Source organism: Pelodiscus sinensis, chromosome 1 (assembly GCF_052426305.1).
Source record: "Pelodiscus sinensis isolate ZL-2025 chromosome 1, ASM5242630v1, whole genome shotgun sequence".
Classification (NCBI taxonomy): domain Eukaryota; kingdom Metazoa; phylum Chordata; order Testudines; family Trionychidae; genus Pelodiscus; species Pelodiscus sinensis.
Genome location: NC_143052.1, coordinates 107,393,709 through 107,415,830, shown reverse-complemented (window position 1 = coordinate 107,415,830; position 22,122 = coordinate 107,393,709). Strand labels below are relative to the sequence as shown.

The following is a 22,122-nucleotide window of genomic DNA, read 5'->3' as shown; positions in this document are numbered from 1 at the left end:
TAAATGGGATCACAATTCCTATTTTAATAAAGCTCTCCTGCCCCAGACAGGAAGGGACCTGGGGACATGGGCACTGGGAACACCAGCGTTCCCCTTCCTCAGACAAAGGGAGAGGGAGAATCACTTGGGTCCTAGGCAGGTGTGAGGTTGTCAGGATACAGTACAAGGGGGCTGGGTTCCTGGGGAGGGTTGGGGAGGGGAAGGGAGGGTTCAGGGCCAAGAGAGTAGGGGGAGGGGAGATTGTTTAGAGAGCCAGACAAGAGATGGTGATCCAGGTGGTTGCGGGGAGAACAATAGAAGGGGTCCCAGCAGGGATCCAGTGGGCCAGGAGGTGGGGTTGCTGAGCAGAGGCCAAGCTGAGGGAAATGGAGAGGAGGAGTTGGGGGGGAGGGGTTAATGGGACAGTGAGCAGGGGCACAAAGGCTGGGCGGGGAGGGACAGCCGGGCAACAGGGGTTCACAGTCGGGAGTTACGGGGGAGAGAACACAAGCGGGGAGGGTGGAGGGAGGGGGAGTTGCGGGGAGGGCGCACGGGGGGGGGGGGGGGTCGGCCGGGGGGGCACACTCATGAAGGCGAAGAAGAGGCCACCGGGCTCAGCCTCACCAGCTGCGGCCGCCCCATGCCGCCCTCCCAGCAGGGGCCGCACTTCGGGGCTGCCCACGCAGAGCTCCCAGGGCCAGGCGCAGGCTCCAAGCAGCTGGGTGCGGGGCTTTCCGCTCAGGGGATGGGCCCCACCGCAGCTAAGCCTCAGCACCCGCTGATCCCCTGAACTCCACTCCAGTGAGCCGGCTGCCGGGAGCAGCCACCATGGCAACGGCCTGCGCTGCTGGGCTCAGCGTCACCAGTCGCGGCTGCCCTGCATCAGGGCCATGTTCCCCGCCCTCCCAGCACTGTGCCCCGCCGCGCCCTGACCTGCCCTCCCAGTGCCCCAGGGCCAGGCGCAGGCTCCGAGCAGCCGGGCGCGGGGCTTCCGGCTTGGTGTGGCCTCCGGGAGGCCCCCCGCCGCCCTCCTCCACCTGCAGGCTGGAATGCTGCCCCAGCAATGTGCTGCCCCAAGCACCTGCTTGTTTTGCTGGTGCCTAGAGCCAACCCTGCACAAGGCTTATGAAAGACTAGCCTGGAATTTTAACACATTTTTATTTTGCTTTTTATACAGACATGGTCTTTGCTGGGGGGAGGCAGGAAACCCTTGAAAATGGGATCCATATTTTTAAATGCACTGCTGCGTTGTTGTTTTTGTGAAAATAGGTTCCATTTTATCTTTTTCTATATATCAATTATGCAAGAATAGATTAAAAAAAAGTTCTTAAATTATTCACAATTATTTATCAAGTAGCTTCTGCAAATCATGGTATGTAGTAGTTTCTTTAAAATGTCTGAATTTGGAGTTGTTTTCTTTGGATCTGTACGTCAGACTGCTTTCTGACTGGAGGAGCCATGATTTTTTGGAATCATCTTTTGGGTACAAGTAGTCAAGTTGATGAATTTTTAAATTCACTGCACAATCACCCAACAATAATTGAAAAGTGGTAAGGATTCCTGTTAAGCTTTTCTAGCATCTAATCTATAGCTTTAACTTTTTTGTATTTATAGTCAGTTAAAGCAAAAGTACTGTATTGGACTAGATGCCTGTAGCTTACTTTATTGATGATTTTGTGGCATGAGAGAGCTGACTTTCATTTATAAGTATGATATTTGAGCCAGTAATCTGTAAAAAGTAGTAAATAATAATGTGTTTTCATTTGTGTTCCATTTTCGGTGCCATCTAGAATCCCTGGAAATTATATCCACAGCAGCCAGCCACTCCAATAGTGCTATACGAAAAATGGTAAATGACTTTTGTGGGGAGGGTTTCCCTTTCTTAATCCTCTGTTCTTCGTACTGTATATTAAGTAGCATGTACAGCTAGGAAATTCTGTGAATTTTACCAGGTATGTGAAATGCAAATTTTTCAAAAGGTTGAACTTGCAAAATTTGGTTTCCCTTTTCCAAAATGCTGCTATTTTTATTACCCTCTTTACAGTCAGTTGGAATGCTTGATAAAATATGATATTGTAACTCAAGTTTGGGGGTGGAAATTGCAAATGCTGCATATTTTTCCTGGCTTGCCAGTCAGACGTTATATGGGTTACTTAACCTTTTTGTGCTTGTTTCTGCACCTGCAAAATGGAGAAATGCTTATCTCCCTTTCACAGATGCTGCGGTACATAAACTATTAAACATTCTGGACATGAAATAGCACTACATAAGTATATTTAAAAATACTTGTTGCATAATCTGTTTCTAGTAATCTAATTCATGCCTAAATATAAGAGAGTTCTGGCAACCGCTACCATCAGGTTGCACAAATTCTTTTAAAGCTAATATTTTTCAGACTTGCATAAGCTTCACAAATACCTTTTTACACAAGCTTCACAAATACCTTTTTACACTGGTAAAATCACTTACGCTGCTTTATTTTAATTGAAAAGGAAAATCTGAAGAAGTTGATAGAGGTGTATGAGATGTTGGGAGAAGAGGAAGATATTGTTAACCCCTCAAATGAGCTGATAAAAGAAGGACAGATTCTTAAACTTGCTGCTCGTAATACATCAGCCCAAGAACGATACCTTTTCTTAGTAAGTATCAAGATGTGCATTTGGAGTGATATTAAGATCTTCTCAAATTTCACTCTTGCTTTCAGGCAACGCTTTGGAATCTTCTCTCTGTTTAAGTTACAAGGAAAATTTTACCATTAACTTCACCTGGGTCCAATATTTTACTCACAATGCCTGATGAAAGATGACAAGAATATGTGGTTTCAAATAGAATTAAACCAAGGTCCAGTAACACATCTCTGAGAAAATGCAGTATTAGTTTTTTTAGTTGCTTATAGCTATCATGGAGACTATTGGTTTGTTGCTAGAGTCTAATACTATATTTGTGTTGATTACATTTTGGAAACAGAAATATTTAAGATATTATTCTAATTAGATATTGGAATGTATTAATACATGACTATAGAGCAATAGATTAGCTAATCCAGCACTTTGAACATACAAGTATGTTACAGATATAGCGTATATTACATTTCTTTCAAAATCCTTGCAATATAATCAAATGGGTGTCACGGCCTAATAAGAATTTAGTACAACTGGGAAATTCATATCTTCTTTTCACATTCTCTCATTGCTTTACTTCATCACATTTCCTTGGTTCACATAGTCAGTGCTGTCTTTATTTAACACAGTTGGACTCCATCAATGATTCTTCATTAATTCCCTAGTAGAATGTTTATATAACTCGCTGCTTCTAGTGTAATTAAAATGGCAGATTCAAGCCCTGATCTGTGCCCTTTGCTATATGGGCCACTGGATGCTTCACGCTTTCTGGGTAGTAAAATATGTGATTTTTGAGGGACAGGTTTCTGCTCTCCTGTGTTCCTAGCCGAGTGATAAATAATTAGTACAAGTTCTGAATGGGGCTACACATCATATTAAAATGAGGGATGTGCATATTTACAGTAAGGGAGAGAAAAAGTTCAGATGTGCCATATCTGTGATATACACTTAGCTGGCATGAATGTGGCTTAGACCATCAAATGAATCGTATAGAATCCTTCACTAGCCATTGCATCTAAACCATAACGATTTTTTTCTTGACTGATTTTAAAGTGCGCCGCAGAGATGAGCAAGTCCCTAGTCAACAGGACTTATTAAGCTCTAAGAAATATTAAAAAGCTGTTAAATCATTTTAACGGGGTAGACTTTGCTTTTGTGAAATATTATTTATACGGTGAGTTTCTGATTTTAATAATTAATAGGAAAAAAATCCTGTTAACCATTATGGATCTGATTTCAGTCTTCATAAACACAAACTCATAGTAGTAGCGACAGCCCTGGGCTGAAATTCTAGGCTGTTTAAAAATCATTAAAATCTACAAATTATAAATGACACTAATAATACCTAGTTCTTATACGGTGCTTTTCTTCAGTTGACATTCTTTGCAAAGAGCTGTGATTTCTATTTCATCAGCATGTCCACTTTGGCTTCATACAATTTTTCTTTTTTGTGGGTATACATATTCTCAATGTAATTTGATTAAAAAAAAAAAAGTACAGTGAAGAAAAGACAAATTATCACTGTATGAATTGGAAATTCCTTCCAAGTCAATTTGTTGCTCTTACAGTATAAAGATTAAGAAAAATCTGTTAACCCACTTGTTCAGTAGATTGAAACCAGCATGGAAAATTCTCCTCAGTAAAGGGCTTGCAGTGTTGTTAAGCATCTTGTCCACTCAGTGTATTTGATGTTAAATTACTGCATCTATGCTGTAGCTGGCTTTTAAATGTATCAGTAGTTGGCATTTAATTTCTAAATCCTATCCATGCTTTCAGTTGTTCCATTATGATTTTGATATTAACAACCCTAATCTCACACTCATTCAAGTTGTTTTTGTAACGTGATAACGCAATTAACCTCCTAACGTAGTGTACTTTATTTTCTTTTTTGTTCCTGATATGTTCATGGGTTTTTTTTTTCAATAGTTCAACAACATGTTGCTGTATTGTGTACCCAAATTCAGTTTGGTGGGGTCAAAATACTCAGTTCGAACAAGAGTTGGTATTGATGGTATGAAGATTGTAGAAACACATAATGAAGAGTATCCATACACCTTCCAAGTGTCTGGAAAAGAACGAACATTGGAGTTGCAGGCCAGGTAAGCAAAATGTGCGCTACTTCTGAAGCACTAAAAATATATCAAAATAGAGGAGAATTGTTGGACTGGTTGATTTGGAGAACAGGTAAAGTGATCTGGAACTTTGCATTTGCAAATCATTAGTTTGAAAATTGCCCAGGTTAGTGTACCTACAAAATATCCTAACTGCTATTTCTCCTTTTTCAATGATTGATGGCCTAGTTCCTTGTTAATAGATAAGCTTCCAGTTTTCATATATCACTGCCACATACAGCCTTTATTGACAGCCTCTGCAGAAAGGCCAATGATTAAACAAGTGTGCAGAAATGACCTTTTATCCTAAATAGTGGTGTCTGCAGTTCATAACAGCATACTGTCAAGGTTCTTGTGGTCGTCTTGTGCGTGTTGTCTATATTCTGGGAATAAACAAAGGCTTCATTGTAATTTACCTACCTAGCTTTATGGAAAAATCCTCTAATAGGAATTATAGCAGTGTTCTCTGTAAAAAATGTAACATATCTATATAAATTATCTTTAAAATGTAATTGAAAATTCTAATCTTGATACAGATTTTTAATTATCCAATATAATTACATGGTAGAGATACAATTTTCAATTATATTGGATGATTCAGTACCTATAGAAAAGTTATTATTCTATTAAATTGAAAAGATCTCTTCATAAAGGTAAATCTGTCTTTAATGTTTTGATTCAATAATAGATTTACTAGATTTCATACAGATCAGAAATTGTTGTGTGGTAGCAGAACACCATAGAACTTATCCACTTTATTCCACCTGGAGTTTATTAGCCAAAAGTTACTTAGTTTGCGGGAGGAAGCTTATCTAGTTTTTTGCAAACATATTGGCATGTGTTTCATAAAGTTCCTTCCAAATTGTAAAGTAATAGGTAAAATGCTATCCTAAACAGATCAATGAGACTAAACTCATCGTAATTGGTGCATAATTTACTCTTGTTGTATCATATCCATAAATCTCATCCTATAAAATTGTGGTCTCTCAGGTTAAATATTTAGTTAGCCTCGAGAATTCCCTTTTTCCAAGAATTTTACATATTTTCAGATTACTGATTCAGTACATTATAGTGTTTTGGTCACCCTCAAAAATAGATCATTTCCTACATGAAGGAATTACTTATAAGTTACTTGAGTTGATGGGCTAGGAAGAATTATTTTGTCTATTTAGCAGATTCATTTTTCCAATATTTACAGATGAAGGATGAGGAATAGGACTCTGTCCTTCTATTTTAGGATTCTAGTTCTATTGCAGGTTGCAGTAATATTACAAAATATATAAGCCTCACTGGGGGCTTTTCCATCTTATATAAGTATGTGGTCTCACCTGCACATCCCATCCTACATTTAGGAAAAAAATCTGTGTGTGTGTGGGGGGGGGGGGGGTGCAGGGCATGGGCACTTCCTCCCTCACTTCGGTGAAGTGAGAAGCTTTAAATGAGTAGCAGAACAAAAAACACTGTGGTGTTATTTCAAGTCATTTTCCCCTGATGGACAATTAATGAGAAATGGGGTTTGTGTTTACCCCATCACTAGATTATAATACAGGGGAGGTCTCCTGACATCAGTCCCCAAGCCCATCACCCGCTGCTGGCAGGCTGCCCCAGCAGGCAGTCTTGCCTCACCCTCTTCCCCTCCCCTCCCCCCCCAAACTGGCTTGGCTCAGGCCCTAATGCGGGGTGGTCTGCAAAGGGTGTGAATGCAACCTTTTCCTCTCTCTCTTCCCCCCCCCCCCCCGCCCACAGTCCTTCATGGTCTGCCATAGGACTGATTCTGCTTGGCCTGGGGAAGGCAGGAGTGGTGCATTACACCAGCCTCCCTCCTCGCCATGCTGGGAGATGGCTGAGGCTGATTCCGATTCCCTTCCCTTCCCCAAGAGCAAGGCTAGGGATGGGGCTGGGCCACAGGGGCGGGGCAGCTACTAGCCCCGCCCATAGCTCGCACCCCTCTCCCCCCACAGAAATTTCTGTGTGTGGGCCTGGGGCTGCTTGCCCAGCTACTGTTGGCTCACTTGGTGGCCCATGCGCTGGCTCTTGCTATGGAACTCCATTCCTGTGCAGCCGGGAACAGCCGCAGGGCTGGGTCTTGGACCCTGGCCCCGTGTAGCCCCAACTGGGCTGCTGACTGTCCCACCCAACTTGCCCTCTTGCCCTTGGGCTTCTGGGCTTTCTGCTCCAGGAGCATCCGTGGTCCTACATGACCATGGATTTTGCCAGGCCAGAGAGTCCCAGATTTTGGAGGAACAACCTGTAGTGCTTTTACTTGGGTACCAGGCCTATTTTCATAGGATTTGATGTTAGAGGCCTTCCTGAGATACTTTGGTGGAAAATGCTTACTATAAATCTTCTGTCCCAGTGAATAAAAGGGAACCTATATATGCTTTGTTTATGGAGTTAAAACAAATTTCTATTAGATACTATCACCCTATTATTCAACCCATTTGGTTTCTACTCTTGTTTCTTTTAAGGTTATTTTAGGAAGAGAGCGGCAGGGAAAAATTGTCAGTATATCAAGATTGTGGTTCATTTACAGCATCTTAAACTTGCACTGAAATGTGCTTTTTATACATACTGTACTTTAAGAAAGTTTAGTGCTGGAAATGCCATTATTGTATAATATTTAAATATGCATTTAAGATTATAATTAAATTCAACTTCAAAGATAGTCTGTTAAATGTACCAAGCCTCAATCCATGATTCTGATGCAATTTTTAACTAGACAGTTTCACTAGCACTATTTTTTATAAATGTTGGAATCATTTTGAAGTCTCTCAGCTTCTGTTGTAAGTTAGTTTCATTAACCAACTACCATAGGCTAATGTTTCCTGTACTAGTTTTATAATAATATGTCAATGTTTGTTTTAGTTCTGAACAAGATAAGGAAGAATGGATAAAGGTAAACACATCTACATTTTGGCTTTTTTAAAAAATGCAAATTTTATTTTGGGGCTGTACTTGAGGTTGTTCAATGTAAATATTAACTTCTGATGTAATCAAATGCTGATCATATTAGTTCACGTTTCTGGTAACGTTAGTCAAAGTGCAATTTCAAAGAGTCTATTAAATATTGTATGTTTGCAACATTTATCTGTTGTATTTATAATAGGCTCTTCAGAATACCATAGAAGCTTTTCAGCAGAGGAATGAAACCTTCAGAAATGCCATTGCAAAAGAGTATGAGGACATGCCCATTGAAGTTTCTGTAAGTTGGGTTGTTGTAGCTTAATACAACTGGTGCCTTTTTTGTCCTTTTCCAGTTACAAATGGCATATTGCTGGAGTGTGTCAGAAGCTTCATATGCAGGCTTAAGATTCCTATGGAAATGCAATTACAAAGTAATCATTTTTCTGGTCAGCTATTTCCATTCATGATGCCAGACCATGCCTTATAAACAATTCTGTTCTTTCTAGAATGAATGGTGGAGCGTCCTTTCAGCCATGTGTTATAATTTTTGACTAGATTCTTTGTTAGTTATCTTTCCCATAGATTTCAAAACATAGCTTGAGCTGTGCTTTGCCATTTCCTTTCCAGAGGAAGAGAATAATTATTTTATCTACCAAAAATACTGCACAATTGGCCTTCTTTTCCCTCTTCAGAGTGCTGAGCTTGGGAAGAGAGCACCAAGATGGATCCGAGACAATGAAGTAACAATGTGCATGAAATGCAAAGAGCCCTTCAATGCACTGACAAGGAGAAGGCATCATTGTCGAGCATGTGGGCATGTAAGTGCAAAGACACATTTGCTAGCTTGGAACCAAACAGCAGAACAGATCTAACTAACTATTTAGAAGCTTCAGAGGGGTAGCCGAGTTAGTCTGTACAGGATAAACTTAAAAAACAACCAATAGTCCGGTAGCACGTTAAAGACTAATAAAACATGTAGATGATACCATCAACATGTTTTGTTAGTTTTTTAAAGTGCTACCATACTGTCTGGGGTGTTTTTTTTAAAGCTTAACTGTTAAGAGACCCCCATCTAGTGGCTGATGGTTGTTCATGTTACTGCAGCAAAGACTTCAGCTGTGACTTTTTGGGGTTTGTGAGAAGCAGCACCATTAGGTGAGCCAAAAAGGAGAAAAAGATGGGCAAAATTTACCACGTATTCTTAGCAAAGATAGGTATTTGTGTAAGATTTGCAAACTGCCTAAAATATTAGGCTATACAACATGAACTATTACCTATTTACTCACCTTGGGTATGTCTACACTTGCACCCTAGTTTGAACTAGGGATGCAAATGTAGGCATTCAAAATAGTCAATGAAGCGGGGATTTAAATATCCTATGCTTCGTTAGCATAATCTCGGCCACGCGCTATTCTGAACGCCAGCTGATTCGACAGTGAAAGTGCACTCTGGGCCCCGTTAGTTCAAATCAAACCCCTTGGTTTGAACTAACGGGACCCGGAGCGCACTTTCACTTTCGAATCAGCTGACGATAGGAATAGTGTGCAGCTGAGATTATGTTAATGAAGCGCGGGATATTTAAATCCCGGCTTCATTGACTATTTCGAATGCCTACATTTGCATCCGTAGTTTGAACTAGGGTGCAAGTGTAGACATATCCCTTAGGACTCACTATAAATAGAAGAAAAATACCTCCCAACAAGTCATTTCTTTTTCCAGTAAAAGTTGGTGCAACTTCTTATTTAATAATATTTTTTTTTTTAAAAAAAAGGTTGTCATCTTGGAGATTATCCTTGATGAGTTGCTTGGCCTACAGTTACATGTCTTTACTACACGCTTAGCTTTACTTTTCTGCTTTGTACTATGCTTCAGGCATTTTTTCATTAGCTCTTTATGGTTAGCACTAAGTCTTCTAAGCTAGAGGAAGCAATCCAAAGAACTATTAGAAGTGCCCACTTATACTTATGAAGACAATTCTTTCTCCTTCTACATGGTTGGTGATTCAAGGAATTCTTAATGGATTCCTTATTGTATTATCTTCAGTGTGTGTCCCTCCATTTAATTGTTTTGTGGGGATATAAATAGTATTTTAAAGGCTGATTGAGTTTGATGCCAGATATCTTTTCTAGAAGTTAGTCAGTTTTGCTCACTTAGTCTTCAACCAAAATCCATAATGAAAAATAACATCTGTTTTGATGGTGTATCAGAGTGCTTCAATTCCACTTGTGTACTGTTCTAGTTAGCTACTTTCAACAACCATAAAAACAGTTATTTTTATTCTCTTCCATTTTTCATTCTTGGCGTCTTCTCCTCGGAGGAATATTTGCTGTTGAAAAATATTTATAATAAAAGGCCATCCTCCCACGCTATTTAGGAGTCTAGCTTTCTTATTTTATGCTATTTAAAGAAAAATGTTCACTGTCAGAATATAACATCAGACTATTACATCAGTTCCTCACTTGGGATTTTTTTTTAAGTAGGAAGCTGTGTGCTTAGATTTAATAAAGTTAAAAGATGTTTGTTTCGTAGAATCATAGAACACTAGAACTGGAAGGGACCTTGAGAGATCATCAAGTCCAGTCCCCTTCCCTCATGGCAGCACCCAGTACCATCTAGACCAGGAGTGGGCAAACGGGCTTCCGTGGGCCGGATTCGGCCCGCCAAGTGGTGTGATCCAGCCAACGGAGGCCCTGCTGCTCCCCTGTCCCCAGGCCAATTAGGACCTAGGAGCGGAGGAGCACGCGCAATTTCCTCCCTGGCAGGACCATGCAGCACTTTGAAGTGCCATGCGCTCCTTGCAGGGCAGGAGGAGACATCATGCACTCCCGCACCCCAAAGCCCTGGGGGGCAGGAGGAGCACGCAAAGTTTCTTCCGCCATCCCCCCGCCCTACCTGCCCCCAGGCCCTGATCGGCCTGGGGGCAGGGGGAGTGCATAAAGCCTCCTCCCGCCCTGCGGGGGCAGCCCGAAAGCATTCTGGCCCCCACCTCCTCCAGGGCAGCCCAGAAGCTTCAAAATTTTTGAAGTGGCCCCTGGCCAAAAATTATTGCCCACCCTGATCTAGATCATCCCTGATAGATGTCTATCTAACCTGCTCTTAAAGATCTCCAGAGATGGAGATTCCACAACCTCCCTAGGCAACTTATTCTAGTGTTTAACCACCGTGACAATTAGGAAGTTTTTCCTAATGTCCAACCTAAACCTCCCTTGCTGCAGTTTAAGCCCATTGCTTCTTATCCTATTCTCAGAGGCCAAGGAGAACAATTTTTCTTCCTGCTCCTTGTTACACCTTTTAGATACCTGAAAACTGCTCTCATGTCCCGTCTCAGTCTTCCCCTTTCCAAATTAAAGAAGCCCAATTCTTTCAGCCTTCCTTCATAGGTCATGTTCTCTAGACCTTTAATCATTTTTTGTTGCTCTTTTCTGGACCTTCTCCAATTTCTCCACATCTTTCTTGAAATGCAGTGCCCAGAACTGAACACAATACTCCACTACCCTACGTTTCCTCCCCGCCGTGGTGGCAGCAGACCTCCCAGCCTTGGGGGTATGAGGCTTCTCCTCCTCAGCTGTAGGGGCTGATTCCTTATCTCCTGTATCAAGAGCATAACGGTTTCCCAGTACGACAGTAAGAGGGTTGGGGGCAGGGTGGAGCACTGCCTGCTGCGAGAAATGACCAGCTGCCAGTGTCCCCCCTGAGCTATCTCGTCCACCAGTGGTGTGTCAGCAGTCTTGTGGAGTAGGACTGCTACCTCAGCTGTCTTGACATGAATAATAAATAAAGCAATTCAAAGGTTCAAATAAAGCAATTTATTTTACAAAACACAGTGTGATTTCATGTTGATTGGAGTGTGTAGAGCTATTGCCCTCCACCCACAGCCTAATCAACATTCAGCTGTAGCCTGTGATAGCCTCAGAGTGAAAACAGGTAGTGCGTATATAATGTGTGGATGCAGCCCATGTAACAGTGAAGGCTGTGTATGTGGCTTACAATAGTAAATAGATGTATCCCTGGCATAGAGAGGGAAATAGTAAGCGTACCTCTTCAGTTTTTCTTCCAGGGAAAGGACCATGAGACTGAGTGAATATATCTTATACTCAAACTGTCATTAATATTGATGTGAAGATACAATTTTGAAATTCCAATTTATTTCAGTGGAACTTAAACATGTGCTTAACTTTAAGCTCATTGTTTAAGCACCCATCCTTAACAAGGGTGATTTTTCTGAATCAGGGCCTAAATTGTAGAACAGTTAAAAGAATCCTAATACTGATTTTTTTTTTTAAGTCCAGCAATTTGAAAGGTAAAAAGCACTCTTATTTGAGTAACAGTGATATAGCTGGAAATGGAGTGGCTTTTAAATTACAATTGGTACGCGAGAGAGCCCTGCCAATGTCAGAAGACAGTATTTACCCCTCAGTTGAGTTACATCTTAGTAGATTTTAATTGATAAATTTGATTTTGCTAGTAATTTTACTTGCTTAAAATTTTGGTTTTTTTTTCTTGAGGTGGTTTGCTGGAAATGCTCTGATTATAAAGCTCATCTTGAATATGATGGCAATAAAATGAACAAAGTTTGTAAAGACTGCTATCAGATTATAATGGGTTGCACAGAGAGTGAAGAAAAGAAGAAGAAAGGCATCTTGGAGGTATGTTCTCCCTAAAGGGTGCCTGGGGGGGGGGTTGGAGGCTCAAGGCTTGGGGCAGTCTTGGATAGGAGGGGGAGGGACTGTGCACTCTCAGCCGTCCCCTTTCACCTGCCTAGTGATTCTGTCTCTTTTCTGTTTGGTTTTGAGAGAAGCAATCCCATTCCAGGCACATCCCATGTTCCTGGCACAATCAAACCCTTGAACAGACAGACAGATGGATAAACTCTCTCAAATATATACTATGTGGTCAAGACAGTTTTTATTAAATTGCTATTTGTGAGAAATGCATTAGTCCCAAATTCATGCAAATAAAATCTTAACACTACACAATTGTGCATGTTCTCCCTCTACAGATTCCCAAGATGCCTTGAGTCCAAGTAATAGGTCTTAATTGTCAGTCTTCTCCCATTAATGTATTTACTGATTTCTTATGGGTTTATGCAGGGGTATGGTTTCATTTCAATATGATCATGAAAATGCATTTCTGTTGGATGCTTTCATAGGATGCTAAAATAGAAGAGTAATTGTGGTGGGTTGCTGGTACGATTTGGATGCTTCATGGTAGGCATGCTAGAAATAAGAGATTATTTAAATATTAAATAACTCAGCAACTACACATTGGTGAAGGTAGGTTAAGATTGAGTCTGCCACCTACACTTGAAATTTTTTGGAGAAAGCAAGGCAGATTGGGCATAACTAAGGGGCAGAGGCTGAAATATATATATGAATATATGAGATACGTTTTTATTTTTCATGCACTCAGTCCTGAGGCTTTTATGCAGTCTTCAATCAGGCAAACTTCCATGATCTTCAGCAGACATTTGTGGAGGTTTTAAACTTTTAAAACATCCCTCTGAGAAGCTTCCATGGATTGTTATAAATGGTGTTAAATTTAATTTGTCTGCTTCAGTCTTCTCAATATCATGAAAACTCTAATTTTTCTTAAAAATTTTCCTTCTGACATCGTTGTATTGTTCCCCACAGATAGAATCAGCTGAAGTCTCTGGAAACAGTGTCATTTGCAGCTTTCTTCAATATATGGAAAAATCAAAGCCTTGGCAGAAAGCTTGGTGTGTTATTCCTAAACATGAAGCTCTTGTGCTGTACATGTATGGTGCTCCACAGGTATGTAGAGAGGAAATGGAGAAAAAACATAGGAAATCCTTCACCCTCCACTACCCTCTGCCCCATTGTAGCATCTGTGGAAAGACATGTAATGTGAGATTAAGGAAAAATCTGTATACATAGTGGTGTTATAATCATGTAATTCCCAGGCTATTAGAGACACAAAATGAGTAAATTAGTATCTTTTTATTAGTCCAACTTTTGTTGGTGAGAGAGACAAAAGTTTTAGCTTATACAGGCAGTCCCCGGGTTACGTACAAGATAGGGACTGTAGGTTTGTTCTTAAGTTGAATCTGTATGTAAGTCGGAACTGGCGTCCAGATTCAGCCGCTGCTGAAACTGATCTCCAGTTCCGACTTACATACAGAATCAACTTACAAACCCCAAGCGTCCCCAAGTCAGCTGCTGCTGAAACTGATCAGCGGCTGATTCCAGGAAGCCCGGGGCAGAGCAACTCTGCATCGGGCTTCCTGTAGTCAGCCGCTGGTCAGTTTCAGCAGCGGCTGAATCAGGACGCCTGGGGCAGAGCAGCTGGGGTGCTGCTGGGTTGGTCCAGTAGCGCCGCTCCTTGGCGCTACTGGACCAACCCGGCAGCACCCCAGCTGCTCTGCCCCAGGCGTCCTGATTCAGCCGCTGCTGAAACTGACCAGCAGCGGCTGAATCAGGACGCCTGGGGCAGAGCAGCTGGGGTGCTGCCGGGTTGGTCCAGTAGCGCCCAGAGCGGCGCTGCGGGACCAACCGGCAGCGCCCCAGCTGCTCTGCCACAGGCATCCGGAGAAAAGCCTAGTCTGCTGGCGGGGGGCATACTTGCTGCGCTCCGCCCCCCCGCAGACCAGGAGGAAGCCGGCAGGGGGGCAGCCCAGACGCGCCTGGGCTGCTTCGCTGCCGGAGCCCCTCCGCGGCTTTGCTCCGCGTCTTCCTGGTCTGCAGACCAGGAAGACACAGAGCAGCTTTTCTCGCCCTGTTCGTAACTGCGGATCCGACATAAGTCGGATCCGCGTAAGTTGGGGACTGCCTGTACAGAGTTCTTCTTCAGGCCTGGAGACAGTCAAGGAGTTGTTTTCAGCCTGTATTGTGTACCAAAGCAGGTTGTTACTGGTTTTTTTTTTTTTTTCTTTTTCCTAGGATGTTAAAGCTTTGGCTACAATTCCACTACTGGGCTATGCAGTAGATGACACTCCAAGAAGTGCTGACCTCCCGCATAGCTTTAAACTGACTCAGTCCAAATCTGTGCACAGCTTTGCAGCAGACAGTGAGGAACTGAAACAGAAATGGTTGAAAGTCATCCATTTAGCTGTCAAAGGTGAGACACCAGAATGTCACAATGAATTGCCGACAAGTTTAGAGGAGCAGCCTGAATCATCTAAAAAATCTGAATGCTGAAGCTCAAGACCATGATCTGTTTTAAAAAAAAATCCAGTCAGATTCTTGGTTAATTTTTCTTTGTACAAGCAAAAGAAGCAAATTCTCCTAATTACTACATGCATCTCTTAGCACTTTATGTTGAAAAGATACTGATCTATTTAGAGATCACTTTCTTATATTTATGTTCTGTCAATAAAGTCAATGTACAGACCCATTTCACCGATGATTTTTTTTTTAAGAAAAAACATAAAATGCCATTAAAAGAACAAAACCCTATTAACGTTAGTGTACTTATTGTTTGTCTCAAAATAAATTGCATTGTATGATTCACTTGCTATTGGGCAAAACTTTAATAAAGAATGTGGATAGTTAATGCATCCTTTACATGTTAGGTCTTTAGCAGTAAAAAAGATATACCTCTGCATCACCAAAATAGATCTGTAGAGAAATATACAGGGACAATTTGATTTATTGTATCTAAGTTTATAGAACTACTTACACAATGCTGTACATATGTTATATTCACTTTTTTAATGCAAATTGATTTTACAGTTTTGGCTTTTAAAGTCTGTTTCAGGAAAACAATTTCATTTTCAGTTTGGAAATTAATTGCTAAATATGAAAAATAAGTACAATATATGTACAGTATTAGAAAAAATTGTACTTGATTTTGCTTTGACTTCGTGACAAAAGGTTCTTATTAGTCTATAATTTATTTAAAATAAAGCATGTTTTCTCTTGCAAATTAAACAAAGGGTTCTAAATTGATGTCACTATTTAGTGATTTGTTTAACTAGCTTTCCCCTACTGATCTTGCTAATTTTGTGCATTAAGAATTTTTTAAAATAGTAATTTAAGTGGCATGTAATGGATTTGTCAGTTCCAGCTGTGTTTTTTAAAAAAGAATAGTTTTTTTTTTTTAAATAATTTTGTTCTGTGCCTGTTACCTTTCTGAAGGTACTGTGCTACCTTTTTAAAATACAATATGTGCTTTAGCAATTAGCATCTTGGTCTTAAATGAACTTCTGGGATCTCATAATTTTTGCCTATATGGTCATTGAAACACTTGGACATGTTTAATATGTTTTAACTTTCACAAATACACATTGCATCAACTGGTAAGAACTAAAAACCGTCTGCTAGGATTATTACGCATCATACTGTATGTCAAACTTCCTTGCATGCACGCTGATGAAAAATCTTGACTTGCATGAGTAGTCTTGATTCTTGTTGAGTTCAGTAGGACTGCTCTTGGAAGTAAAGACTTGCCTGTGAGAGGCTTTGACTATTGGGCCTATGATGAATCTTCATTTCTAATAGTCTTTTATATAGATGCAAATGACTCTGCTATAAGAGAATTCCACTCTATTATTCTGGATGGACTATATGACATGATAGTGCATATACAATGAGTGGCTCTTGAATGGAGCAAGTTAATCAATTCATGACTTAGAAAATAAGACTTCTTTTGAATTTTCTTTAATATAGCAATTGAGATGATCCCAAGTCACAAAATGTAGATAGTCTTCTTTAAAACTCTGTGAGATAAAGCCAGAGTTTTGAGTGCGTCCATTTTTTACAGTTAGATAAAAATGAGTAATTTGAGTTCAGATTTATTTTATCCCAAAATTTCATGGTCATTTTAAGACAGACATTACTTTTTTTAGCATTGAGGGTGAAAGATTATACTTCAGTCACTTGTACTTCTACAGTAATTTACCTAATGTCATTTAGTTCTGTTTGTATTGCCTAATACCCAGGGTGAACAGGGTAAACAAAAGACAGTCACAACAAATAGTGTACTAACATACCTCCTATGCAAGTTCTTTGAAGTCAGTGGCCCAGATTCTCCTCTCAGTTGTACTACTGGCAGTCTGGTGTAATGCTCTGACTTTAGTGGAATTAGTGCAGATTTCTATCCATGTGAATCAGAATCTGGCCTCATAAAATTGTCCAGGATTATGGCATTGTAATTTGCCCCTTGGTCTTGGTCCAGGCTGTTCTGCATGTAATCCTGTTCACTACATTTTTAAATGGAGTCTCTAATGTACCATCATTGGGGAGCCTCTGAAAAACCACAGGTAGACGGGGCCATTTGTCGGGAAAAAAAAACACCTTTTTCTCAAGATCCTGTAAACCTTGATATTTGAGGAATAAGGGATCTTGCGAAAAACAGTTTTTTCTTGACAAATGGCCCCATCTGCACAGGGCTTTTTAGCGGCAAAATCTCTGCCGCGAAAAGAATCGGAAGAAGATATGCAAATAGGGCACCACTTGCATATCCTCTTCTGCAAAAAAAAAAAAAAAAAAAAACAGCGTAGACATAGCCAAAGTGCTGGGTGACTTGGCTTTCTCTGCAGTAGCGTTGCTGCTTTTTTTTCTACATGTTCCGAGGGGACACAGAACCATCCAGGATCGGGGCATGGAAACACCTAGGCTGAGCTCTGACCAGAAAGAACTACCTGGAGTCCGTATTTTATCGTTCCATGTCAATTCTCCTCCATGGAGATCCACCTTCAAAAGGAGTTCCCAAGGGAACTGTTGGTTCTGGGGACCTGGTTCTCAGTGCATCTTGAGGGGGATATCATTGCCCATTCTCAGGAAATGATGTAGATTCTTTATGGTTGGAGGTTTCAGGGCCTGTTGCGTGACTGGACAGCTCCCTTACCCACACAGTAGAAAAGGAATCCTATAAGGAAAACCTCTTTTATTCTCTTTTGCTCCCCTCCCACTGGAAGGGATTATCTGGATGGATGATGATAATATATAGCACTAATAAAGTGCTCCATTTTTTCAAAACATATCCCAAACATCAACTTGGTCTTCTTTATGAGGCATATAAGTAGCCAGATATTTTTCCCTTTTTCCCAGACAGGGAAAATTGAGAAGCAGAGATTTGTGTCTGATACTCTCAAGAGAGCCTGAGTATCTACAATTTCTTTAGTTGGAGCTGTGGCAAGTAGTCAGCACCTCTGAAAGTCTATGCCCTAAATTACTACTTCCAAAATCAGACTATGGATTAGGGAATAGGCCAAAATCAGAAATCTGGTGTTCAAGTAGCTGGTCTCTTTTTCTCATTCCTGTTCCATGGGAGCTCATTCTGAGCCATTAAAGTTTGTGTGAATCAGTAATTAAGTTTTTGACTCAAGTAATTTATTTCACTTTATTACCATAAGTTTGCTCAAAACCTATTCCTTTCTCAATGAACATGTAATGGGAGACTCTAAAAAGCAAGAATTATTTGATTGTGTGTGTTCTATGAGTATAAACACTTGCCCACCGTTCTAAAAACAAAATACAGTAAAGGACAGAGGTTGCTTTTCTGGAGCAAGTGGTGACTCAAAGTATTTTACTCAATACCTCAAAGGCTAATCCACATAATCACATGCAAAAGCTCCTGTTTAATTTGTCTGCAAAGAGACAAAATAAAAGTAGTAACTCTTATGCTTTAATTCCCATGGTGTTAGGACATCTGATGTACAAAGAAAAAATGTTTCCAACCTGACAACTTATATTGTGGTCCAAATGTCATCCCAAAGTGAGGTTTTTTAAAACCAAATTCCCTAAAGAAAACCTTTATTAATGTTAACTTTAGTTGCATGAAGAGATGCTACCATATGTGTAAGTAACAAATGGGCATTCTTTTATAATTAATGTGAATGGCTACATTATTTTAGCTTTGCCACCCCTATTTTTGAAATTTGTCATTTTAAAATGTTTTATGTGATAGAGAATATATTTGTGCAATTTAGAGCTTATCAAATATTTGACTACTTACTGCGTTAGTCAGATTTAACTTTCCCCCCTTATATTCTACCAAAATGATGGCTAGTCAAAAAGCTTTAGTTGCATATATTCGTCAAATAATGATAAAATGTACAAAATAACTTTCAACAGATTTTTCTTATCTGCAAGCACATAATTTCATTTGGTAACCCTATGCATTATTTTTAATATGTCTTCAACATTTCTACACTACTGTTCCTGTATGTTCCATTATGGCTTCAATAATTACACTTGAATGAGTAAGGGCAGTTAAAGCCTGTAGCACAGGGGTGGGGAACCAGAGGTCTGGGGGCCAGATGTGGCCCCCAGCTTGTCTTGATCTAGTCCCTGAGGTTCAGGGTTCCCCCTCCCCCCATCATTGGGGAGCCCATGCTGGTTGAGGGTGGGAGGGCAGTGGTTTCTCACTTTCCCAAAAAAGGTTCCCCATCCCTGCTGTAACATCTTGCAGCTTCAACTCTATTGACTTTGATAGGACTATTTTTTGTGTTTAAATACCCCAATTCAAAAGGATTTTTTCCCCAAAAAAACAAGCACTGAAAACATTCTCTTCCTTTAGGAGTGGAATGTTAAAATATTTAAAATGCAATGTGCATGCACACACAATTACAGCTTTTTACAAAGAGGCTCTCAAAACTCTTTACTACTGTTTAATAAACCTCATAATACCCTTGTGGGGTTAGAAGTGTATTGATTCTTCCATTTAATATAGGGAGTAAATTGAGGCAGAGATTGAATACAAAACAAATACCCCAAATATGTATAGGCTTTAGAAGAGGTTACTGACAAAGATTCAAATAGGTTCTAAGTAGAGTGGTCAAAACTCTGAATCTTGAAAAGATGCAGAAAAATTCAAGAAGTTTTTTATGAAATCTTTCTTCATTTTTACTAGGTCTGTAGTTGACCAAGCTTCTGTTTCCCCCTTGAAATTAGAGGAAATTAAAAAAAAAGTTGTCTTCTCATTTTTTAAACCAGTTCTAAGAAGATCTGTTTTCTTAAAGGAAGTTTTAAAAACATTAAATATATAAACAATTGAGACCCATCCATGAAAAGTATATAGGCGCAGCTGTGTAAACTGGCATAGCTCCAGTGGAGCCTAAACAGCTGTGAGATTTTACACTTGCTCTAGATGTTGCATATATTATCTGAAGGCATGCTTATGGGAACTAGGGTCACTCCATCTTCAGGCATGCTACAGCTATTGTCATTCACCTGGAATCACAGGACAAGATCCAGCTCAAAATTGAGTTCAAAATCCTATCAGTGTTGCAACTCCCAAAACTACTAACAATGGTATAAGTGAGAATAAGGAGATGGAAGTCCTTGAGAACAAATCATTTGCTTTCAAATAGATTATCCAGATAAAGTATGGGAGTGGACAAATAACAATTGTATGAGAAGAATCTACTAATGCTCGAAAAAATAGATGAGGTATATATGGCTCTAACTGTGTTTGTAGGCTTACAATGAACTATAAAGAGCTGTTTTATAGTGCTGTCATCTACTTCTTGGCCATATTGATAAGAGAGAGCTAATTTACCCATGCAGTTCTGAGCCATTGGACTATAGTGAAATATATTCTTTGGATGGAAATTTACATTTGCCAATCAGATTTCTTCTTAGTCCTGTCTCTCTCCTTTTTATAAAACAATGGGAAGGCTTAATAAATGTATCTTTTTAAGACAATTATAATAGACCAATCTGTTTCAGACTGCATTTTACAATCAAAATTACACTGTGAATTAAAAATATAAGTAATCTTTTGACACAGTTTTATATACTTTAATGGGATAAAAATCAATGCGTAAGTAGACCTACTTTAATTGCCTGTTTCCAACTGATTTATAAGCTGAAATTCAGTCTAAATATACAGCTAAATAGTCAGTCATTTTTTTGTACTGTCTCTTTATTAAATTATGCACAGATTTATTCATGGCCTTGTCATCACCATCCCTTCAAATAAACGTAGATTGTTTTTTCTTGTCTAAATAGTGAAGCAAAGGATGTCCATGAATAAAACATGTTGTTTCTATCAATGTGTGATACTAACCTAGTTCAATTTATAGTTTATTCTTGTGGATTCATTAACTATTTATGGTGGAATATTTAAGAAAGGGGAGGAAACGGTGTCAAAGCATCTTTTACACAGAGGTGCCATAATGCTTAGAGGAAAGAGGGCAAGTTTGTTATATATGAATAATCATTTGCAATTGAAGAGTAGTATTTTACATACAGTAAGATATCTCCAATTAAGCTAATGGAAATTTGAACTGTTTATTTTTTTGGGAGTTGCATCAGCCCCAGTGTGTCATGTCAGACATACATGCCATGCATTAGAATCTCTCAATTATGAAAATACTGTTTGCAGTTTAATTTGGAAAAAAATGAATTTTATTTTGCTTTAAAAAAATCCTAATAAATTAGGTATAAATTTGCTCTGACTTAACACTGAATTGCAAAATTTCAGAAAAGAGGCAAAATTTGAGTTGTGCAAATAAGCGGTAATTTTTCTGGTCAAGAAATATATGAATGTAAAATATTTGCAGATATTGTATATATTTTGTGTAACATATGTACATTTGGTCATAAAGATGGGAGTTGGCATATTGTAAAATTAAGCACTTTAATTCTTGTTCAATACTTAGTTTGTATGCCATAAAATAAAAACATCATTAAATAAGTACTGTTGATAATCTCTCCATGATTCATTGCTGTTCTGATATATGATGTACAATACAACATTGAGCATATGGAGGACACTTGAAAATAAGGCATGCGAACACAAAGTTGTAATGGCTTAATTTTAACTGTGATCTTAAACCAGTGCAAAAGGTTGTGTGGATACTTACTTTATTTTAAATCAGGGGCTTATTTTGATTTAGGAAATGGTGCAAACAAATTCTGTTTGATATTGTGAAGCTACTATGTATTACTATGAAACATATTGCATCATGGATGTCCTTTGATAGGGTGGTGGGAAAGAATAAAAGACAGTCATTGACTTAATATGTTTAACCATTGAAATGTAATTCCTCTAGACAATATTGCCTACCTAAGCACTAGCTTGTCAGGTCAGAAATTACCTTGACACTGAAGTCAGATTCTTCTTTATGGAATTGTAGTAAAAATTCCCAAAATATTTTTAAATGGAATTCTACAGAATTCCATGTAGTCTCTCTAAACCAGGGAGAGGTTTCCTGCATGAGACCACTGCAAGAGACACTCCAGTTGGATATAAATTGGTATCAGTAGATTATCACCAAAAGAACAGCCTATGTACATATAAACATGAAGAGCTAATTTACTGGCAAAGGTTAAAATTATTTGGACTAAAATAGTTTTCAAGCTGTATCTAATAAAAATAAAACTCGTATGACTGTGTTAAACTATCATGTTTTTCCCATTAACAGGAATACTTTTCTACATACTTGGCCTGTGCAAATTACGAGATATCAAAATAATTTATACTCATCATCTTTAGTATTCTTAACATATTTGAAGAATTATCAGGTAATGCTTCAGTCTTCTCTCTCAAGACTAAATGTGTCGAGTTTTTTTAAACCTTTTTAACCTTTCCCCAGAGGTGAG

At 39.4% G+C, this 22,122-nt stretch overlaps 1 protein-coding gene across 8 annotated transcripts in view; it reads left to right on the top strand.

The window, feature by feature from the left end:
• FGD4 (FYVE, RhoGEF and PH domain containing 4) overlaps positions 1 to 21,229 on the top strand; it is a 180,247-nt gene extending 159,018 nt beyond the window's left edge. For all 8 annotated transcript variants that reach the window (XM_006114387.5, XM_075940356.2, XM_075940334.2 and 5 more), the window contains exons 9-17: positions 1,770 to 1,828; positions 2,472 to 2,618; positions 4,527 to 4,699; positions 7,577 to 7,607; positions 7,818 to 7,913; positions 8,308 to 8,433; positions 12,121 to 12,261; positions 13,246 to 13,386; positions 14,512 to 21,229. In XM_006114387.5, coding sequence (XP_006114449.3) covers positions 1,770 to 1,828; positions 2,472 to 2,618; positions 4,527 to 4,699; positions 7,577 to 7,607; positions 7,818 to 7,913; positions 8,308 to 8,433; positions 12,121 to 12,261; positions 13,246 to 13,386; positions 14,512 to 14,769 — 1,172 coding nt within the window. In that variant the 3' untranslated portion in view covers positions 14,770 to 21,229. The remainder of the gene's footprint in view (positions 1 to 1,769; positions 1,829 to 2,471; positions 2,619 to 4,526; positions 4,700 to 7,576; positions 7,608 to 7,817; positions 7,914 to 8,307; positions 8,434 to 12,120; positions 12,262 to 13,245; positions 13,387 to 14,511) is intronic.
• Positions 21,230 to 22,122: the final 893 nt, after the last annotated feature.